The sequence below is a fragment of the Misgurnus anguillicaudatus genome, chromosome 13 (assembly GCF_027580225.2).
Source record: "Misgurnus anguillicaudatus chromosome 13, ASM2758022v2, whole genome shotgun sequence".
In the NCBI taxonomy this organism is placed as follows: domain Eukaryota; kingdom Metazoa; phylum Chordata; class Actinopteri; order Cypriniformes; family Cobitidae; genus Misgurnus; species Misgurnus anguillicaudatus.
The window spans coordinates 2407295-2431327 of record NC_073349.2 but is presented as its reverse complement, the minus strand read 5'-3'; the positions used below and the strand labels follow the sequence as shown (position 1 = coordinate 2431327).

The 24033-nt window shown below is 37.1% G+C and overlaps 1 protein-coding gene across 2 annotated transcripts in view; it reads right to left on the bottom strand.

Annotated features, from left to right (window-relative positions):
- The window catches only part of LOC129430776 (pleckstrin homology domain-containing family G member 1), a 54772-nt gene that overhangs the window by 18798 nt on the left and 11941 nt on the right, over nucleotides 1-24033 (bottom strand). For both annotated transcript variants that reach the window (XM_055188311.2, XM_055188309.2), the window contains exons 2-4: nucleotides 9020-9468; nucleotides 6111-6208; nucleotides 3518-3587 (exon numbers count right to left, since the gene is read on the bottom strand). In XM_055188311.2, the coding sequence (XP_055044286.2) occupies nucleotides 3518-3587; nucleotides 6111-6208; nucleotides 9020-9355 (504 nt within the window). In that variant the 5' untranslated portion in view covers nucleotides 9356-9468. The remainder of the gene's footprint in view (nucleotides 1-3517; nucleotides 3588-6110; nucleotides 6209-9019; nucleotides 9469-24033) is intronic.

Below are 24033 nucleotides of genomic sequence, written 5' to 3'. Positions count from 1 at the left end.
CTATGGGCGGGCTTACAATGAAAGTGTGTTATCTCTCTGGAGTTTATTTACACAGTATTAGTGTAAATGACAGAGTGCCAAAAAACAACAAGCAGGAAAATACAAACATAAATAATTACACTGTAAGCACAACAAAGTGGATCCCTGCTTAACAAGGGTCATATTTAATGATTATAAAAAGAGCTACCCTATTAAAGGGTCAAATTGTTAAAATATTGTAACCATTGACTTCAATAGTAGGAAAAACAAATATGATGAAATTTAATGGGTACGGTTAACTGTGTGCTTACCATCATTTATCAAAATAGCTTCTTCATCATTTATCACAATACTGACATAATATTTGTTTTCCTACTATGGAAGTCAATGGTTACAATCAGCTTTGTGCTTACTTTTGATTATCAAAATATCTTCTTTTGCGTTCATCAGAAAAAGAAATTCACTGTAAACTATCCCTTTAAAGTCATAATATATCATAACATAGTGTTATAATAATGTTTAAATGATTGTAGTTGTTTATTTTGGGGAGGAGGGTTGAGCTACCTCTCTGAAATGACTTTTGCAGGGTGGGATATCTGTATGTCCATCTGAACAAAATAGATACAACACGGTCAGAAATGCTCTCTGAGAAATACACTGAGTCAGTGTTTGTCCTCGAGAGAGAGAGAGAGAGAGAGAGAGAGAGAGAGAGAGAGAGAGAGAGAGAGAGAGAGAGAGAGAGAGAGAGAGAGAGAGAGAGAGAGAGAGAGAGAGAGAGAGAGAGAGAGTGTTCTCTGTATACCTTTGATATAAATCAGATGAAATAAAACCCCACACTCGCTTACTGGAATTGCAACTTTATCAGTATCACAGAACTGGCTGAGTAATAACTTGTACACACACACACACACACACACACACACACACACATTCTGGTTTCCATGTTTTGTGGGGCCATTCCATAGACGTTATGGTTTTGATAGCGTACAACTGTATATTCTATTCCCAAACCCAAACCATCTCAGAAAACTTTCTGCTACCTTAGATTTTCAATAAATATCATTCCGTTTGATTTAAAAGCTTGTTTACATCACAAATGTCCCCACGAGGTCAAAATTTACTGGTATTTATCTTTGAGGGGACATTTGGTCCTCACAACGTGATATTACCAGGCACCCACACACACACACGTTTAGTTTTTGTAGTGAAGATAAATCATTCATTACTACTTTAGTTTCAGTGATTCAAATAAACAATTAATGTTCAGACTAAATACTGAACTATATTTTAAGGACGACACATGGGTGTTTTAGGGCCCTGAAATTAGACTTTAATGCTAAAAGAGAACTTTGCCTTCATTAAAATGTGTAAAAATGATAAGAAATAAGATTAGCAAAAAAATTATGTAAACATTTATTCACTCTTATCTCATTTAAAACCTGTGTATGACTTTGTCTTCTGTGGAACACAAGGGAAGATGTTTTAAGAAATGTGAGTGATTTTGTGTTCATACTATAGTAGTCAGTGGGGGCCAGTGTCATTTGGTTGGCCGTGATCTACAAAATCTCTTTTTTTGTGGAAAGAGATTGGAACAGATTTGGAATGACTTGAAGGTAAATAATGCAAGAATTGTCATTTTGGGGTAAACTATGCCTTTATGTCTTTAGGAAGACTTAGTCCCAATTCTATTGTTTACCTCTTGCCTACCCCTCATTTCTTCCCCTTGCCCCTTGAAACAAAGTGGAAAGGGCAAGAGTTAAAAATATTCCCCTAAAAAATAGGAAACCACTACTACAGCATCATACATCATCATACATCATCATACGTCTGTAGTTGTAGATGCAATGTGTATCACAAACGTCAAAGATGCTACCTTCACCTGTAGTCATATAAGTTTAGTGGGTTACAAGTGTCCCTGGACTTTTTCACCAAAAGCAGCACAACCCTTTGTTAGCGATTTGGGGTGTTTTCCCCCTCCGTCTATTCATTTTCCAGCAAATCTGAAGCATAGGGAGTTTTTCCCAGTGTGCCACCTCCGGAACGCGATCAGACCGAGGGAACCAGGATGCGTTCACACTGGGGGAACAGGGGCGGTTTCAGTCAGGGAGAACAGGGACTTGATCGTGCTCCAGAAGTGGCCGGAGAAAACTCCCAGTGCTTCAGATGGCCATTCAACGTACAGTTGAAAATATCTTACCTTTCATTTGAAGTGAGGTCACAAGAAATCTTAGTTTGTAGGGCTATTTGGCCCTTCCCCTACCCTTCCAACTACATCCCTAGCCCTTCACGTGATCGCACTAAATAGAGGGGTAGTGGAAAGTGTAGGGGTAAAAATGAATTGGACTGTACATTCAAGAGTTACCTAACCTTTAACTGTACATTTACCTCAAAGACTTGTTTTTACCTGAGCTGTGCACTTCTGTTGGAGTACACTTGCAGTCAGGTTTATTTGGTCATTGAATCATATTTTTGAACCCGCTAATGTACTGTAGGTATTACTACACGAAGCACTTTTAGGTTACCTGACAACGTATCATGGCACTTTCAAAAACATACAAAGACCTCAGATGCAAAAAAAAGGTGTGAGCATTTTTTTTATCAGACTTTTGATGGATTCTGCCAACAAAGTGGTATTTCTGAATGCCCTGAGGCCGGGATTAAGTGGATTTGAAGCGAATGCTATTTGATAAAGAGCATTCAGTTAATATCATTATTTCATTTTTGACAGAGGTGACATTTAGCTGCTTCTGCACCTGAGCTCCTCATATGTAATATCTTTATAAGTAATAATCAGCGACAAACACAATGAATGTTTGTTTATCTGAGTGTGTGTTAGCATTGAAAATGTCTGTGTGATGTGTGTAATAAGAGAGGATGAGAGAGAGTTAATTTCAGAAGGAATGTGGCAAACAAAGTAAAGAATTCAATGCTCAGGAATCTTGAAACCGATGTGCGTTAATCAGAGCATTTCTCTCTTTGCTGTTTTTCCATACAACAGTAGTAAAAACCACACATTTCCTCGCAGACATAAGCAAGACGAACACACATGGCAGTTGTCTTAAGGCATGTTTTGTGCTTGGGGCTTTGCTGGCTGTGTGCACTTTTATTTTTTGGCTTTATATGAGTTCTTGTAAGCCACAATCATTTGTGCTGTGCAAATTAACAGCCCCCCGCTAACACCAAAACATTAACTCGAAACAAGACCCGTATGACACCACAAGACAAAAACCACTGCAGCAAATATTCCTGGAGGTGTTAATTACAGCTATAAAAATTAGTCAAGGACTTGTTATTAAGATAGTCAACAGAAACACAGACGAAAGAAACTAATTCTAACCTGTAATTGCTATACGACTTGTTTTTACACTTTGTGCTATATATCGTATAAGTATCCCAAATGTTTTTATTTCAATGGAAAAGCATACAAAATCCACTAAGCGTTTCCTTCTGTGTTCCACAGAAGAAAAGAAAGTCAACATTTTCATTGTAGGGTGAACAATTCCCTAAATGTAAGAAGAACGTAAGAAAAAGGAGTTACCTTGGCTACAAAACACTTGGCAATAGCAACCGGGTCGGCATTACACTTCTTCAGGTCATGAAGGAGATCGCTGCAAAACAAACACACACGTTTATGATATTGATATTATTACTCACATCCGTAAAAGGGTTGTGCTGTTATAAAACTATTCAAATTCTCTTCCAGTTATGTGCTGTATTGTATGAATTATAAGAAAAGGTCTGCTTCCATGAATTGAACTACGTTTGTGTGGTCACGTCTGCATTGTAATGGTACGAGGTAACAGTCTGTGTGGGCGCTGAAATGAGAATCTGTGAGATTGTGTATGTGTGCTCTGGTCTGAAGTCAAATGAACTCAGGTCAAATTAAACACACTTTTTTCTTTACTTATAAGACACAGAACAAAACAGCGTTTATTCTGAAAAACCTATTTCCTTATTTCATCTGCTATGAGGTCAGAAAAGCCAAAAGGCGCTGCTGAGTTTATTGAAGCTTATATTTGATATGTCACAATCATAGATGAATAGTCACATTTTATTAGGTCCTATTAGTAGCTAATACCAGTAGTGCAGTGGTTTTTAAACTGGGGGTTGAGATGTTGCCAGGAGCCCCATTTTTATGATTTTTTCCAAATACATTAATCATTAATTATGAATTTTCATAAATGGGGGATGAACCCTACACAATGGGGGGGGGGGGGGGTGTTGAGGAGTTGAGGACCACTGCACTAGAGCAACATCTTTAATATTTAAATGCAAATTTTCATTTTTATCAATATTGTTATCATTTAAAAATTACTAAGCTGTTGACTAATATCTTTGGTTTCTTTAAAGTTTTGCAAATAATCATGATTTTTGACTTCCATGTCACAGTTTTACAACTAACTGATGTGGAGTAAATGTGTAAGGACATACAAATTTGATATTTGTCATACTAATTATTTATGCATTACAAAGTGTTAACTCAGATTTATGACCCTGGACCACAAAAAAAAAAATCTGAAATTGAGATTGATGTATGATTTGTTACGATAGGACAAATTTGGCCGAGATACAACATTTTGAAAATCTGGAATCTGACAGTGCAAAAAATCTAAATATGGAGGGAAAATCACCTTTAAAGTTCAAAGTCCAAATTTAGCAACGTATATTACTAATGAAGAGGTTTGTTTTAGCACTCTCTACTGGCTTACTGCTGTAATGATGTTGTTGACTGAACATGGAAATTGTAAGGTTTTACATAAATAAACAAACTTGAATGGGAAATCTCCAAAGAGCGGATAACAATGAGTAGTTTGTAGGCGAGTTTTGGCCAAGTTTGCTCGAGATTTTGCTCCATTGACTCTATTGACTCTATGAATATATTTACAATAGGATATGTACAAAATATCTTCATGGAACTGGATTTTTACATATTATTTTTTGCCATAAAAAGAAAATCAATCATTTTGAACCATGACGTGTGCCTTTTCTACAAATTAAGAGTTTGGTTCCAAAACGCGATAACACCATTAAAAAAAATTGTTACCACCAAAATCAGTAATGTATGATGAGGTCAGTTATAAAAGGTCAATTTTTAATTTTACGCAAAATCCAAAATCCGCCGTGTTATTCTGTCATCTTTTCTCCCTTTTTTTTCAAACCGCGACAAACGCCACTCCTCCTTCTCTACAAAATGCAATCAACAAACAAACAAAAATAAATAGTAATTTTGATGGCATTGATAAACCTGTGGTGGTTTTCTGTGGTGGGGAAGAAACGTAAGCCAGCAAAATTGAATAATTTACGAGAGAGGGACTCGGGCGAAGGAAAAATGCTGGCTGTTGCTTATTCTCACATGACAGCATCAAACTTCTGTAATGCTAACACATTGACCCCAGCGGATCTTATGAAAAACATTATTTTACTTGGTCAACAAAATTCGAGCAGGACCAAAACATTTTACAGCTGATCGCTGTCAACCAAGTTCAGCAACGACAAAGTGTTTTGATTAATGCCATTAATGTTTTTTTTTGTTTTTAATCAGTGTATACCACTAGTCAATTAAATAAATATAACATGGCAAAGATGAATTGACATTTATATATTGATTCAATAGATTTATTGCATTTTGAAAAAAAAACTTAAACTGGATTTATTGCATTTTTCAATTAAAATAATCAGTTTTTATAATAAATCTCTGAAAATCAAATTATTTATTTGAATTTTTAATGTTATTATAAACTAAAGATATGTGAAAGTTTGTAATAATAGTGGTTTTCATCTTGTCACTTTCTTGGTATAGTAAACACATTTTTACCCAAATTAGTCAAAATGGATTTATTGCGTTTCGGAACCAAACTCTTTAAATATACCCAAGTAATTTATGACTGGTTTTGTGCTCCAGGGTAACATTTATGTTTATGAATTTGGCAGACACTTTTCATCTAAAACATTATTCAGTGCATAAAAGCATTATTCAGCTCAATGCTCTACAAGAGATACAGGCGATCTTAAAAAATTTCTTGATATGTAAATTAATTCTTTAACCTAATCTGTAATCCACCGCCTGTATAATCCTCTAAAGTGACACTTTTGTTACCAACACAAACATGAACTGATATGTGCGTGTAAACCTGTTAAAACGGTAGATGTCACGGATATTCCCAAACAATGAATTCCTCTCCTCATCCCCGAGCAGAAGAGACTGGTTACTGATGCACTCCAGGTAATCCTATAGAGAGAAAGAAACAGATGAAAGGATTAATAATCCCATCAGCAGTCATGCCAGATGGGCAGCGTGTCTGACATCATACAGCAGGGAGAAAGTCTCGCCCTGTGACTGCCTTTATAATATTAAGAGTGACTATGATTTACCATATTTGTTTAGATAGACAGACCTGCCTGAGTGCTCTTTAAGTCAGTTCAGCAACTGCCAGCAAGCACAAATATGACATGAACATTTATGCACCAGTAGATAAGTTATGTATACTTGTATTGTGTACATGTTGCGATACGGTAGTTTTAAACTGTGGAATTGTGAAACAAAGTATTACAAAAATATTGGAGAATATAATTATTAAGAAGGTAAAATAAGGGAAATTGTAAGATGTGCAGAAGCCCCCATTGAGCTTACATTCACACATATAAGCATGTCAGAATCTGTACTTGCGCTGTAATTTCTATTCTGCTCCGCCCTGCATTTAAATGCTTCTCTCTTTGGTTGACAGACAAGATAAGTGAGTCTGTCGTTCTGATAAAATCTTTACCTGAACACCCTCAGGCTGTGTAAAATAACCATTCTGTATCGGCCCCAAAACACACCCTGTGTGAACACCCGCACACACATACACACCGATGTGGACAGTTATTGAGAAACTGAAAAATAAAGTATTGTTATCACCCTATGAGGAAAAGATACACTTAAAAACATACACATGAGCGAGAGAAACCACGATTGACCCTATTTACTTTAATACATGTTCCTGGACTTATTGTGCATGATTCATCTGTTGTTCATCCGTGCATGTTATTTCAAAGAAGGAGTCTCCCTCTGCTTATCTTTCATCAAAATGTAACAACTTGTGCACCTTGTGGATAATATTACAAAGCCCTCTTATTTTATTCTTCAAAGTTACACCCATGTTAGGCACCATTGGATAACCACAAACATCAAACACCCAAAGTCACAAAGCATGCAATCTATCATACATTATCAATAATTATTAATTCAACTAACGATTTTGGAAAATAAATGTTGAAAACAATAAAGCGTAGCTGAACACACAATGAAACTATCGGACGAAGTGAAAGCGTCTGCCAACCAATCTGCATCAGCGGTAAAATAGCTGATCAAACCTTTTAAATAATTCCTACATCCTTGCATATCGATAACTATTGTCTTACTCTGCAACCTTACTCCCTAAAAACATGGCTTAATGGATCAGGTGTCTGCTTTTGAGTCAAACGATAGCAGTTTTAGTCATGCTGTGGTCTTTGGCTGCAATAAGCATTCCAGTAAGCTCCAGTCAGCAACTTCTGGCTTGATTTTAACAGCTCTGTCTTCTGATACTTTAACTGAACAAACACAAATGACAACGACTCACTACAATGAGGGATCAATATTTCAGGTTGAAACATTGAAATGAGCATTATCACTCCAGCTCTAATAATTAATAAATGAACATGCAAGGCATGTAAAGGTCTTTATGAGTGAAAGGCATTCCAGTTCTGCAGAAATCTGCCAAAGTTTCCTGCAATCTGGCACAGATTTTGTGTGCAACTAAAGCCTGGGATACACTGCACGATTTTTGTCTGGCTCAAACGGAAGATTACCATTGTGAAACAATCGTGATGATTTTTGTGATCTTGGCTCTAAATCGTTGGTCCTATGTTGTACAGTGAGAGAAGTTCAAAGAGAGACGTTTCCCTAGTCTTGTGACCAAATATAACCTATGATAGTTTTCTGCCAGTGTCAGAAATTCAGCATGATCACCGCATAGTGTGTTTGCTGCTATGACCTGCATACTTGTATTTGTTTACAGTCGTTGAAGCCTCCGATTTATCATCGTACAGTCTAAGTCAGGGTTCCCCAAATCTTACCCTGCAGGTCCCAAGCACTACAAAGTTTAACTCCAACCCTAATCAAACTTACCCACCTGTGATTTTCTAGTGATCATGAAGACCTTGATAAGCTTGCTCAGGTGTGTTTGATCAGGGTTGGAGCTAAACTCTGCAGTGCTCCGGCCCTCAAGGGTAAGATTTGGGGAACCCTGCTTGTCGTACCCAAGTTTAAACGGGATCCATGTTGCACAGCGTCTTATAGGATTGAAAAAAATCCTGCAGTGTATCCCGGGCTTGACAGTGCAATGTGCATAACTTGATGAATTCACACCCTTGAGCTCACAAACGAGTAACCAAGAGCAAAGTAAATGAGAGTATGTTGCCTCCAGAGTTTTACAAACATCAGTGTTAGCAGAAAGCAGTTTGTTTCACAGTTATTTCCCTAACCTACTTTCCGCTCCTTTATCTGCTATCTCCATCCATCCTGACAGCTCTCCTTTCTCCCATTCTCCATTCCAACCATCTATCATTCTCTCAGTGCCGAGGGTCCGTGAATGTGTGTTTATAAAAGGGAAAGGGGGTTGGGAGCCCCTTACTAAGTACTCAAGTCTCCACATTAGAGAGACAGAGTGAGAAAATCACGGCAAGGGTAAAAGGAAGAGTTAAGCATTCATCTCCTCTCTAGATCATATAACAGTCATGTGCAGGTTACATTTGACAGCTATATAAATCATATACAGGAACACACAAACATGCCTCTCAAAGAGCTTCAGGATTTTGTGTCTCGTATAGTTTGTGGGTGGTGGTAGCATGAGGGCTCCAGTTTGAAAAGAGTTACTATTCTTTTGTACCTTTGAGATGATCCCGTAAAGGGACTGTTCACTCAAGTGTAAGTAAATGATGACAACATTTTAAGTTTAACTAATCCTTCAGCCGTGGCTCAGTGCATCTTTTCTTTGGATATACAGGATTAATACATCACCTGGACTATACTGCGAAGGTCCTGGACGTAGGTTTTTTCCGTGTCGAGAATTTCCTGCACCACTCGGTCCACATATTGGACTTTACGTCCTTCCGGTGACTGAATATCCGCATCCCCCTGATTGGTCGGTGTAGGTGTCTGTCTTCCTGTCTCCTCCTCCTCTAGCTGACGGGCAGGCACCAGCTCCAACCGGATTGCCCCAGAATCTCGATCCCGCTCAGGGGTGGAGCTTAATACCGGCCGGCCCCCGAGCGAACAGTGGCTATCCCGCGAAGAGGAGGATGATGAGGTGGAACCGTAGCTGACGGGTCGATCGTTGCAGTGCGTGGAGTCCATGCTGCGTGAGGAGCAATATCTCAGGGCAGAGTTCCTAATGGGGCTTAGGACCGCCCCACTGTCAGGGACCTCCAGTAATGTTGGTAAAACATCAGTGGAGAATGAGTAATCTTCTGAAAGAGACAAAAAAGAGAGCCCACAGTGAGCAGATACAGTCAGTCTTACAGGATGTTCTGGGTGCAATATCAATTCTGTTGATTGTTTGATGCACACTGTTGAATACCACACAAAATAAATGTAACTTATTTATTAGTTGTTGTAGGTTTTAGAGCAAAAAAAAAAATCACATTCATAGTAATGCTCTAACACAAAAACAAGGCTTTGGAGGGTTCAAAAGCATAAATGTAAAGCTTGTATCTTTGTTAAAGCACTTAGGGAACATTAATTATTAAGGAAAGATCTTTTTGGTATACTGTGTTTCTTCTTCCATGGAAGAAGGAAAGGCATGTCTTGTTGAATATGACACATTTTGTTTATCATATTATTCAATACCATTTTATTAGATTATAATTTATTTACGAGCACAATAAAAATAGCAATTATATTGTATATTCTATTCTACACAAAAAAAACTTTTTTTATTTGTGTCTTGTTTTCAGAACAAATATCTAAAAATTCTTAAATTAAGATGCATTTTCTTTATGAGCAAAATGGCCTAAGAAAGTCTAGTTTTTAGACAAAAAAAACATAAAATTTAAATAAATTTGTGTTTAAAACAAGGAATAAAATCTGCCAATGGGTTAAGAAATCAAATCTTGAAACACTAATTCAAGAAAATCACAATTGGCATACATTTTTGACATTTAAGCACAAATTAAATTGTAATTTTTTAAATTGTATATTTTTTTGTCTAAAAATAGACTTATTTTCTTAGGTCATTTTGTTCATCAAGAAAATAGAACTTGATTTAGGAAATTTTTGATATTTGTACTGACAAAAACAAGACAAAAAGAAAGTCATTTTTTACTCTAATTTTCCCATTTTATATTCTTTTTTCGTCTGTCTTGTAAAGCTTCTTTGAAACAATGCAACATTGCAAAAAGCGCTATACAAATATATAAAAACATAAATTATATATATTAAAAAACTTTATATATATATATATATATATATATATATATATATATATATATATATATATATATATATATATATATATATATATATATATATATATATACATAAATGAAGGGAGAAGACAAAATTTATTTCTGTAGATTGAGATAATGCTACAAATGCAGATGATAAAGATACAAGTGTATTTAATGGAATATTCCACTTTTATAAAAAATATCTTATAATTTACTCACCCCCATGTTATCTAATATGTTTATGTCTTAGTTTGTTCAGTCGAGAAGAAATGACATTTGTTGACGAAAACATTCCAGGATTTTTCTTCACATAGTGGACTTTAGTGGACCTCAACAGTTTACAGATTCAATGCAGCTTCAAAGGGCTTTAAACGATCCCAAAGCATAAGGGTCTTATCTAGCAAACCATCCCTATTTTCACCCAAAAACCACAACTTCTCGTCTTGCACTAGCCGTCTAACCCCCCAGCATGACCTTACGTATTGCATAATCACGTTGAAATTCACACATGTGAGAGGAGCGTTCAGACGTTGTTGCATGTGGAATGATACTAAGGGGGCGTGTACACCAAAGCTTTTACACCCATGGCCGGCGTAAGTTTTTTATTGTTTCCAAAGAAAGCTCAGCGCTTTTTAAAAAAGCCAGCAGCTAGTGATTTTTATCTGCACCATTTAAAAGCTTTGGCTTTGTGTCAGTTTATTGTTTAAAATGGTCAGCAAGTGTGCATTTTACACGTTACGCGTAACGTTTCGACAGGATAATTTAATATGTAAGGTCATGCTGCCACTAGATAAGACCCTTATGCTACGTTTGGGATCATTTAGAGCCCTTTAAAGCTACACTGAAACTGTAAACTGTTGAGGTCCACTATATAGAGAAAAATCCTGGAATGTTTTCAATTTATGCATTTGGCAGATACTTTTATCCAAAGCGACTTACAGTTACAGTGCATTACAAGGTACACATTTTTATCAGTAGCCTATTTGTGTTCACTGGGTTTGAACCCATGACCTTTTGAGCTGCTAACACAATGCTCTACCACTAAGCTATATCTTTTCCTCAACAAACTTAAACAAACCTCAACAAACTTTCTTCTTGACTGAAGAAAGAAAGACAAAAACATCTTGGACGACATGAGGGTGAGTAAATTATCAAGAAACCTAAAAAGAAATCCAGATAATTTACTCACCACCATGTCATCCAAAATGTTGATGTCTTTCTTTGTTCAGTCGAGAAGAAATGATGTTTTTTGATGAAAACATTGCAGGATTTTTCTCATTTTAATGGACTTTAATAGAGCCCAACATTTAGGGCGCACTCACATTATCCAAACCAAACCGCGCTCGGGCGAGTTTGACCCCCAAAGCCTGGTTTGTTTGACTAGTGTGATCGCTCTGTTCCGCGCCCAGGCCGCGGCCGGGTTGCAGAGGTGGGCCGGAGCGTGGTTCACTTGGGCTCATGCGCGGAAGGCTGTGGTGTGAGCGCAAGCGCGCCTGAGCGTGATTCAAAAGGTGAAGACGTCAGTTGCGCGACGACTCACGTTCATCTGCCCCCCTAAAAATCTTTTGATGCGAGCAGCTGGGTTACGTGAATGTCCGAGCTGCACACGTGACAGATCAACTAAGCAATATAATGACATGTGAGAGGGCTGTCTGTAATCGCGCACCAAACGACTCCGAATAAAAAACACAGACTTATCATTACGGTGGGTTCCAGTGTTAAGAGAGAGCTTTACTTCATGCTTTTTTCAAAACAATCGCATCTTAATGACGAAAGCTCGCCCGGACTCGGATCAATAATAGTACAGTGTGAGTGCCTGCACCTGGGGGAGTAGGGAGGGGTGACAATCGCAGTGGGGCATGGTTTGGTTTGGTTTGGATAATGTGAGTGCGCCCTTAATACTTAACTCAACACTTAACAGTTTTTTTCAACAGAGTTTCAAAGGACTATTAACAATCCCAAACGAGGCATAAGGGTCTTATCTAGCAAAACGATTGTCATTTTTGACAAGAAAAATAAAAAATATCCACTTTTAAACCATAACTTCTTGTCTAGGTCCTGTCCTGCGTGACCTAACGTAAATGCGTAGTGACATAGAGAGGTCACGTGTTACATATATGAAACGCACATTTGTGGATAATTGTAAACAATAAACTGACACAAAGACATTAATTAGTATCATTCGACATACAACAACGTCGGAACGGTCCTCTTTCAACACACTTGTAAACACTGGAGAGGAGTTTCGCGTTCGTCCTCTGTGACCTCTTGATGTCATGACATATTGCGTGAGGTCACGCTGATGCTTTAAGGACCGGAGGAATATGAGAAGTTGTGGTTTAAAAGTGCATATTTTTTATTTTCTTGTCAAAAATGACAATCGTTTGGCTAGATAAGACCCTTATGCCTCGTTTGGGATTGTTAATAGTCCTTTGAAACTCTGTTGAAAAAAACTCTTAAGTGTTGAGTTAAGTATTAAATATTGGTGTCTATTAAAGTCCATTAAAATGAGAAAAATCCTGCAATGTTTTCCTCAAAAAACATAATTTCTTCTCGACTGAACAAAGAAAGGCATCAACATTTTGAATGACATGGTGGTGAGTAAATTATCTGGATTTTTCTTTTAAGAAAAGGGACTATTCCTTTAAAAGGACATTTGAAACTTTCTGAACATACAAAAAATTACAGTTCATTATTGTAACTCTCATGGACATCTCAAGGGGCAAAATCAAACACAAAACATCCTGTGTGAAACCCACAGAAATCTCTACCATTCCTGTGTGGTAATAACCACATACAACTCACAACAATTTGGGGTTTGTCTTGTAGACAACAATGCTTGCACCTCCCTCTCTTTTCCTGTCTAACAAGGCTTTAAGAAAAGCTCAACTTTAACCTACTTTTGGCTTGTAGCTGTCAAATAACATCAAAATATAAAATTTAACTTGATTCCAAAGAAATGTGAGAGGTGTTCACCTCAGTAAAACTAGCCAGAAGTAAAGGATGTTGTTATGAAGTGGTACTGAGTGATTTTTTAGTGGACTGCCAGGTGGTTGCTTACAGGTCCAAGTCAAAAGAGTTCATCTCTGAGTGGGCCATAATATTATCTCGCTTGATGGAGTAAACATCACTACAGAATACATAGAAATCTGATACCCAATAGATAAGCATTGCTATTATTTTTTTCATTATCTTGAAAATACACACACACACAAACACACAATGTCACACAGACTTTCCTTTCATTTCACATAGAGAGTAAAATGTCTCCATTACATGTTAATCTCCTCATTAAAGCCTCTCTCTTTCACTGCTGGCCTTTTCTTTTATGAAAGACTCTCTCTTTCTCTCTCTTTTACTCTCTCTCTCTCTGTGTGTGTGTGTACGCGTGTGTTTTTTAACTCTCTGTTTTCGCTGACACAACAGAGTTTGTAAGACCATCCATTCAGACGCACCCTCTCCGTACACACACTTGCACAGGTGTGCACACACAATAAGCTCACTGTAACAAGGCAATATTTCCCCTCCACTGACACAATGGTTAGGTTACCTTGGTAAAAAAATAAGGGGTAAGTGATATACATATAGTTATAGGACAAAGTCTACGATAACAATATATTGTGTGATTTCCATCAAATGGCACCATGGCAGATACTCAAACAACACAACTTATTGCATTCTGTAAACAAAACCATAAAAAAGGTTTCCGGGAACTTCTTTGTGTCTTGCGGTCGGTCACAAATCTTCAGCTGCCAGTTGTAAACAATCACTATCATTACTCACTCGGCACATAAACGTCTACATTATCCATGACTCCAGAGCAAAGCCACGGGATTGGCTCGTGCCTGTCTGGGACTTCCTGCGATTGGTTGTTTCCTGTCCGTGCCAAACTCACACACTGACCCACTTTCACCTTACTGAGGGCGGACTCATTTTATACCTAAAGCAACCAAACCGTGCCAAAGTGCAATTGTCCCCCCACTTCCCCAGAAGCACGCACTCACACTGTACTTTAAGCGGTCCGAGCCCAGACACACTTTAGTCATTAGGATGTGATTGTTTTGAAAAAACAGGAAGTGCTTTCTTATCACTGGAACCCATCATAATGTTAAGTCTTTGTTTTTTATTCTTAGTCATTTGATGGACGAAGACACTGTCCTCTTACATGCCATCATATTGTTTAGTTGATATGTTGCTTGTGCAGCTCAGACAGTCATGTATCCCTACTGCGCGTTCCGCACCTGAGCCCAAGTGAACCGTGCTCGAGCCCACCTCAGTAAGCCGGCCAGGTCGCGATTTATCAAACATGGTACAGAGTGATCACACTAGTCAAATAAACCAAGGGTCAAACAACCTTGGGTGTGGTATGGTTTGGATAATGTGAGCGCGCCCTAACAACCACAAAATTAGTTGCCACTTGACTGCTGATTTTGTATTTTGGTGGACAGGTCATACTACATTAATACAAAGTGTGTGTGTGCATGTGCAGGTGTGTGTGTGTGTGTTTGTACACTATTCATTCGTACCGCACAAGTATCCTTTGTGTTTACCAGCAAGCAATATTGCATTTAAAAAGATGTCTAATAGCAGTCCAATCCCTGCCCAGTCTTCTACACTAAAACAAGGCAAGTGAAAATTTAATAGATGTCTAACCATAGCCCAGAAATAAATACATGAAAGCAAACACCTTGTAATTACTGTTGACTTTGCTTACAAAGGTTTGGTTTTTGCAAAAACAAAATGTAACCAAAAGTTTATTTTGGCTAGAAGTGGGATACTCATAGCCGGACTATATTGGCTATAGACGGGGGAAATGTCAGCTATTGCTTGCTAGGTGTGTGATGTTGCTGTCATTATTAGTGATCAAAATTTGTGACCCTACAAACTGAACTTTATTTCTCATTAGTGTGACCGCAACTTATTTTAAAACAGAGCAGTTTTATATAGTAACAATCAATTTAAAATCAGTTCAGATGCATGTCTTGAACAAAAGTGCACCCATGTTTCCTCAAGGTAATTGCTTTGCAAAAACAGCATCAATGTGTTGACTTTGTATGCATATGTTTACAACTGGGAACTTGATTTCATATTAGCAAATGCTAGCTTGATAACAAGCTACGTTTTTAGTCTCTCCTTCTCACTTGCAACATGATCTCTGTGCAAATCTGCAGAAAACCAAAGTGAGGAGAGGAGGAGTCCAGTAGGGCGAAGGTTGATATGATGGATGGATGGATTATTGCTGTTCAAACCTCAAACTTGTGTTTTCAATCATTTGAATTATGGAAATGATCAAATCAATAGTCTGTCTCTTAGGTTGGTATATGTTATCTGCCTTGTCATAAAAGTATTACAGAATTGAACTGGAGATTCGAAAGTCATAATGTTGATATAAAAATAGATACAATACATATAAGAAATACTAAATGCAATGAGTTAGAAGAGTCTTTAGATTTCTACAAAGTGCCAAAAACCCAAATAGGCATTAAAACAGGATTTGTAGCTTTAAAGATGTGCAAATTTGAAACAAGGAGGTAGATCATGAGACAGATTAAATAAACATCAGATAAACGGAAATAAAATGTAGAGACAATGCGAACATTATACTGTAAAAAATAGCTGTAATTATGCAGCTGGTTGCCAGTAACTTACTGTAGAAGATAAAGACTGAAATGTTTCATGTTCATTTAACTTTGAACAAACTGTTGCCAGTAAATAACAAATGTAAAATCTACAGTATGATACTGGCAGCTAGATGCCAGTAATACCCAGTAATACTGTAATTTCTACAGCATTTTTTTACAGTATGCCACAAACATAACAGCTATGCAAGCTCTGATACTAAACAAACAAGAATAAACTCCCAGATTATATCTGTCTCTTTTCACTTATGCTGGGAAAATTATTTTAAGAGTCCATATATGGCGTTTATTTTAAATATTTAATTAAATATTGCTTTCACTTTGTTTTACAAATATTTCCTAGTTGCTTGGATAGTATTTCGTGTAAAGTTAATACTACACTGTAAAAACATTCAGCATTTTTGTCAAATCAGCATATATTTTTATGCAACTTTAAAGGAACAGTATGTAAGAAATTTGCATCAATTAATCATAAAATGGCCCTGATATGTCACTAGACATGAAGAAATCATTTTCATTTCAAATACTTATATCACTGACAACAGTGGTCTGGCCAGGAAATTGTCATTTAAAAAGTGGAGTCGCAGCCCTCAACTGATGTTCATGCCGTCACCCTGTGCACTGGCCACCATCTGTGCGACTGCAGTACCAGTTTTAGCCACAAGTTTTGTGATTGCAATACCAGTTTTGGCCACAATCCTACATCCTTTAACTTAAAAAAATTTGGTTAAACAATTGCAACATGTTTTAATAAGTTATGTCAAGTATTATAGTAGGTTGAACTGACTTGCAAAACCAAGTTCATGCTGCATTTTTTTACAGTGTACACTAAACCAAAACATTGCTGAATTAGGCAACGTATATGAGTAAGACAAAAATCACAAAGCAGCGATGATCATCTAGGTATTTATTTAGAAATCATTTTAATCCAAAGTGACTTTAGTACATATATTATAGGTTCAGTGTCCAAGAGTATCCTGAGGTTAAGTAACAAAAGACTGTTTACAGTTTGCTACTCGTAGGGAGACCTCCGGCCTGTGTTTTGGCAGCTAGACCACAGGACTTTCATTACCTTCTTTTGGTAAAGAAAACTGCAAAAAAACTAAAATAAATAAAATGGACAAATGATGTAAAGAAAGATAACCTTGCTTTTAATCCACTTTTGAAATCCACCCATAGTCTGAAATTGAAGCTTGTGTTTGTTCATTTGCATGGTGTTTCCTCTTCCAGAGATGTCACATGACTGGAACTACATTTGTTTGTTCATGAACCCCTACACACATGCACCCAGTGACCATGACACACCCTGTTACAAAACAGCGGATTTCGAATCTAAATGATTAGCATGTATGTCCAAACTTATTCATACATGTACATGTGTACATACATGAATATACAAAAAAAAAAAATGTCATAAACTCTGAACCAGCATCATAAATCAGTCCAGAACAAGTTTGAAATGAATCTATACTGGTCTTTTTAACAGGAAGACATCTGTATAAGATCGTGTTCACTTTGATCTTTGCAACCAAGCCTATTAGAGAGCTAATCCTCTGGTTTATTTAGCAGACGTTTCTCTGTGTTTTACCATCTAAAATTACAGCTAAATCTGATATGCAGTTTTTGTGTTACATTTACTCTTTGATCTGGGAAAGTATAATCATATATGTACTCAGTGTTGATGGATGGTTGCTTACTGACCCAGTTACACTTCTTATACTGAGTGACATTCTGACACCTGCGTATAGCTCGGGTCCCACCTTCAGTTTAATTCTTTGGGATTTTTAAAAGTCCACCAAAAACGCAGTATATCTCATCACAAAGTAGTTGCACACCTCTCCTGCACATGACATCAAGCCATGTAATTTCAGGTATTACTCATGTCTGTGACATAAATGTTGTGGCATGAGTTGGCAGCGAGACCACAGGATTTTCTTTAGCTTCTTTTGGTAAAGAAAACTGCAAAAAAAATGGCCAAACATAATGATGCATGCTTTTTAGCCACTTCATATATGATAGCATATATATTTCACTTCCTTGTTGTCAATGTGTCTGAGGATACATTTACACAACAATGATGTAGTAAAAATTTAAAAGTTTTTGCTTTGCATGTCTGAGAACTTCCATGTATACGCAACGACAGTGAGTGCATTTACATGCACAGAATAAGCGGATAACTATGAAAAATCTGCTTATTTTAGAAACCTGTTTCATGCGTTTACATGCAAATCAATAGACCGGCTATGCAGAAAACTGTGTTAGGATTTGGAGATTTGTCAGGTTGTGAATTCACCGCCTATAGTACACATAGTCGTTCAAAAAAATCTGAAATCTGTCTCAAGCTATACCATTGTAACTCTTCTCATGTCAGCAAAATCTGTAACATGAGCTTTTATTTTCAGTTTCTCTGCCAACTGCATGAGTCGTGTGATGTTTATATTTCACATGTGCACATGAACAAAATTGCGAGGTGTTAACATGCGACGCAAAATCGGGGTAATGAGCAAAAAACTATCCATGCTGATAGTTTTTTGCTTATGCCATTTCTGTGCTTTCCCCTATAAAAAGAAAACTGTTTTATGCGTTTATATGAACCCACACATTATCACTTTATTAATTTATTCCCCGCCAGCCTTTATTTGAATTGTTTCCCGCCAGCATTTTTGTGATTTTTACTAAATGCCTTTCAGGAAAATTTTCTTCTAAAAAAATATAAACATATAAATATATCAAATGAAAGAACAGACCCTCTGCTTTCAAACAAACAACAAACAAACAAACAAACTAACAAACAAAATGGGGGGAAAATTTTCATCCTATCTATATTTTTTTCTGAAAAATACACATTTTTAAGCAAAAAGCTGAAATAATAGCATTTTTGTGAAGACATTTAGTTAGAGATCAGATTCAGAATGATTATCAAAACATACACGGAGTGTAAAATAAGTTTTTTTATAAATTGAGTAAGTACGGTATTAAATATAACCATAAAAACTCACCAGGAACACGTTTTTTATGCAAAAATGTTCTCTTATTTGACAAGATAACTCATCAATGGCGGGGAAAGAGCACAATTGGCGTAAGACATGTAAATGCACTCATTATCAAAAAGATCTGTGTTTGCACAGATCCGCGAACATGACAAAAAATGCTGCATTATGGGTTCCAGGCCAGTAGATGGCGATGTTACTTTGTAAAGAAACTGTACAAGCCTGCACACAGTAACATTCTTCTACAAAGAATTAAGATGGAAAAAGCATTAAGCAGTTGTGTTTAGACGGACGACAAGGTAGGTGAATTTCTACAAGTGACCCTGGATTATAAAGCAACAAAGATTTTGTAAACTTTGTTGGAGAAGCGCTAATAAATTCAGTATCTTGAGCACACAGTCCTTGCCGCCACTGTTGCTATAGTTGTCAAATATTTGCGCCTGCCTGTAGACTAAACATGCAATATGCATCGTCACAGATTCGCGTTTATGACATTTACACAGAAACGATAATGCCGTCGTTTTCCGAAACTTGACACCATGTTTACAAAAGTTTGTGTAAACAAACAGCCAAACTGCACAAACAGTTTCCTGTTTTGTTTGAAAACGTTGTTGTGTAAACAGCCCCCTAGAGGTAGTGCTGTCGTCCACTCTCCTCTTCTAATTGAGAGAGATAGAGAGAATGAAGAAGGGGGTGAGAGTGCTGCGGAGAGGGGCTTTTACGGCGGATTAAGCCCCCGTCTGCTCCCCTTCTGAGTGCTACTGCTGAGAGACTCAAACATGACATAATTCAGAGCAGACCCAAAAGACAAAGACCCCTCACACACACGCACACACACATTCACTGCTTCTTTCTCGTCTGCTAAAAAAAACACTGACCAACACCATCAAACAGTTTCTCTCCAGCAGCTCGCTTCAAATGAATGCTACACGTTTTACAGTTTTACAAACATAAATGTACTCTTTCAGAGGGTTATAGGAGTTCAGTTCGACCACAGAGCTTTTACTGTTTAATCGAGGCAGAAGGAGATTAAGAGAGAGTCCTAAACTGAAGTCTGTGTGTGTGTATATATAGCATGATGTCAATGAAAGTTTTAAATACAGACTGAAAACTCAAAGTCGATCCAGCTGTGAGCTGAGTTTCCTGAGACGACATTAAATCTAAATATACTCTACACACATTGGTGGTCGACCAGTTTGGTTTTTCAATGGACAAACTAGATTCACTGATGAAAATGAGAGGTGCAAAAGTTACAAATGCTGGGCTGTTCAGGATGTTTGCCTTGTGCATTACTGTGCAGATAAGGTGTAGTTGATGGTATTTGCTTTATGGTTGTAAAGATTTCCTAATGATTTTTAGCACATTGCTATGTCTTCTCAATCATAAATGTAACATAAACTATGTTGGATGAGTTATGCACAGAAGTTTAAAGCACAGGGTTAAAGGTTTCTTCAAAACCTAATACTTGACTCAGTAAAGACCACTAACAAACAGGCAAACATGTTATCTCACCCAGCCGTGCTTAACTTCACGGTAATAAATGCAGACACGCTGAAATAATCTGTGGCGTGTATGAGCTATAGTCTACGGTCTGTCTGTCATATAACTGCAGACGTTATGTAGAGTAAGCAGTTTCTGACCACACACCGTCTAGTGATTATTTCCAAACATGCACTCATAAATATGTCAAGAACTTCGCAATTATATATTATAATTGTTATTATTAATGTTGGCGAATATAATTACATTTTAACCAGGCCCATTATTTTGTAGGACAATATCAAATTCCATTACGTAAGGATACATCCAAAACGAGCACGTTTCTTTTGTTGGCAATGTAAATCAATAAATCAAGATGGTAAATAAGCAGTTCAGCACAAATTCACAGACTGTCCCTTAACACAGAGTTAATACGAATACGAATGCTCCTAAATCCAAAATTGCATGTGTCATACTTCATTAACATAGATGGACAACAAAGCAAATTTAACATATTTACATATTTCTACACTGTAAGCAAGTGACATGAATATAATAAAAGAAAAATAGCAACCAAAAAAGCCCAGTTTATACTTCTGCATCGAGTGTATGGCATAGCCTACGTACAGTATCCATACCCTAACACGCACCTTCCCAAAAATGTAGCAACGTGTGAATTTTACCCTACTGCAAGGTCTGCTAGAGTCCCTCTCTCAGGTAAAAAAAAGCAATATACATCAGCGCATTTCCTCATACGCTTTATCACTTGCAAAGGTAAAAACAAAGATTGACTGAGTTGAGAAGCGATATTTAAGGCTGCAATCCTTAAAGGACAAGCTCTGAATTTTACACTTAAGGCCCTGTTTTTATTGATTATAAATGCAGCCTTACGCAAAATACTTAAACACAGGTGAACACAGCTCTACAATAGTCTCCCCATAGTCCCTTATCAGAAGTGTATATAACATTTACGCATTGGCCAAACGTTTCTATCCAAAGCAATTTACAGTGCTTGCATACATTGCATATGTCTGTTCCCTGGCATCAAACCCCCATGACCTTTATGACACTACCAATTGAGCCCATACAATTGTAAAATGTGCATACAATATCATTCGCATAATATTCTAGTGTGACGTTTACATAAAGATCAAACTGTAACTAATATTACAACAAACATGTCGACCTGTAGAGATTGTGAGCTTTTGAGGTTTGTGTATTCTTTCCTCAAGGTTGGGCAGTGAACTATGCTCCACTGTTTTCTGGAAAGTCTTCAGAAGCCATTCGTCTTCATGTGAGGAACAGAACTGTATTTAAGACATTATTCACGGATTACCTTCCCTTCAGTTAAGGCTCTTACCTCATTTAGGTTTTTCATTTAACATGGTGCCCACTGATGGCAAACGCCATAGTGGCGAAATAAAATGTGATGCAATTATAAACTAAACCCCAAATGAGATTGGAAAAACATTCGGTCTGTTGCTCACATAAATGAGACTTTAAATACAGTGCATGAGTTGTATGAACTGCTTTATGGTGCTTAGTATTTCTTTTGGAGCTTGACAATATAATTCAACACACATTGTAAAAGATGTGACAGTAAATGATGACAACATTTGGGATAAGATATTCCTTTAACCAACAGCAATTTGGCTTTGCTTTTGCTTACCGTTATTAAGTTAGCTTTTTTTTGTTTAAGACTACGATTAAAGGTGCAGTGTGTAATTTTTAGAATGATCTCTTGAAAAAAATGCAAAATAATATACAAAGCTATATTATCAGGGGTGTATAAAGACCTTTTAAAATGAACCGTATGTTTTTTTAACCTTAGAATGAGACGTTTTTATCCACATACACTGAGGGTCCCCTTACATGGAAGTGGCCATTTTGTGCCGCCATGTTTCTACAGAAGCCGTTAACAGACAAACTTTTTTACTAAGTTGTCTCTGACGATGAAATGTTTGTCTGGTGGTGGCTATCGTAGCTTCTCTATGCATTTTAAAAGCGAGGGTTGGGCAGTGGACTGAGCCGTTGGTTGCAATTTGCAACCTCACCACTAGATGCAGCTAAAATGTACACACTGCATCTTTAAAAGTGAATGCAGTCTTTATAAAAGACAAGGATACTTATTTTACAGTATGGTGCATTCAATCCAAAGATAGCATTACCATATGTGACATGAATGTGTTATCCAGTCTCACGAAATTATTTTTTAGATTTCTTTTTTATGATACTGTCACGAATTTCCTTTTTTTTTTGTCATCATATCATGAATTTCTGTTTGTGTGTCATTGGTTACTCAACTGCTTTTTCCTGTTTTCCAACCATTGTCACTTCGGTTTAGGGTTAGTGTTTGCGGTGTTGGTTTATACAATTTTTTTTTAGTTTTCTGATTTTTAAACCATTGTCGCCTGGCGTCAGAGTTGAGTTGAGTTTGGGTTAGGATGTCATTTTATATAAATCTAAGCCTAAACCGAAGCGAAAATAAGACAAAACAGTTGAGTAACCAATATGTGACAATGACACAAACTTTGTGATATGATCACGAAAAACACAGAAATTCGTGACAGTATCACAAAAAAAATCAAAAATTATGTGACTATTGGTACGTAATTTCGTCTGACTGGGCTGAAATGTACACATTATTATGCAAATGTATTGGCTGTATGATGCTTTCCACTCTTAAAATCACACCGAAATTTCAAACAAATATTTTATACTGATATGTCACTTTTGCTTTAAGAGAACTCTGATCAATGATAATTCACACAAAACTGAACAAATCTCTCACGGTCTTGATATCTCCATGACGATGTGTGTTTTTTTGTGAAGAGTAGCATGTCCATAACCAATGGGATTAATTCTCTCAGGCTTGGGTGCACGAGAACGGCACACACACACACACACACACACACACACACACACACACACACACACACACACACACACACACACACACACAAGGATCGCAACTCCTATTCTGGTCCCTGAAACATGTTGAAACTTCCACCACAACTTTCTGCAGAGCTGGAATGTTTGTAACAGATTCATAGCATGCCGAAAACATTTCCAAAACATCACCAAACATCTGCTCTGGCTAGTGCTGAAGTTCATGAGAACAAAACCCAACTTCTTGCTTTCTTATCTTACGATCAAACTTTTAATGACTCAGAGTGATCACATCTCTATAAAAAGCTCTTCCTTGCTGACCATTTCCTGCAATCAGACCGACTCATTATCACTCATTTCCAACCCAAAACTACTGAAGATTTCACAATGTTCCGGTGTAGAACAGAAAACAGGACTTATTTATTATTAAAATAATTGAATGCTGCGATTCAAGGGTTGGATAGATGGTTGGCATTTCATACTAAGGTGTTCAGAGTTTTTTCATTTAAGAGTTTGATTTGCTATTGGGTGGGTAGGTGGTTATGGTTGGTTGCTAGGTGGTTGTAGTCCACCTCCAAGTCTGGTCCTTA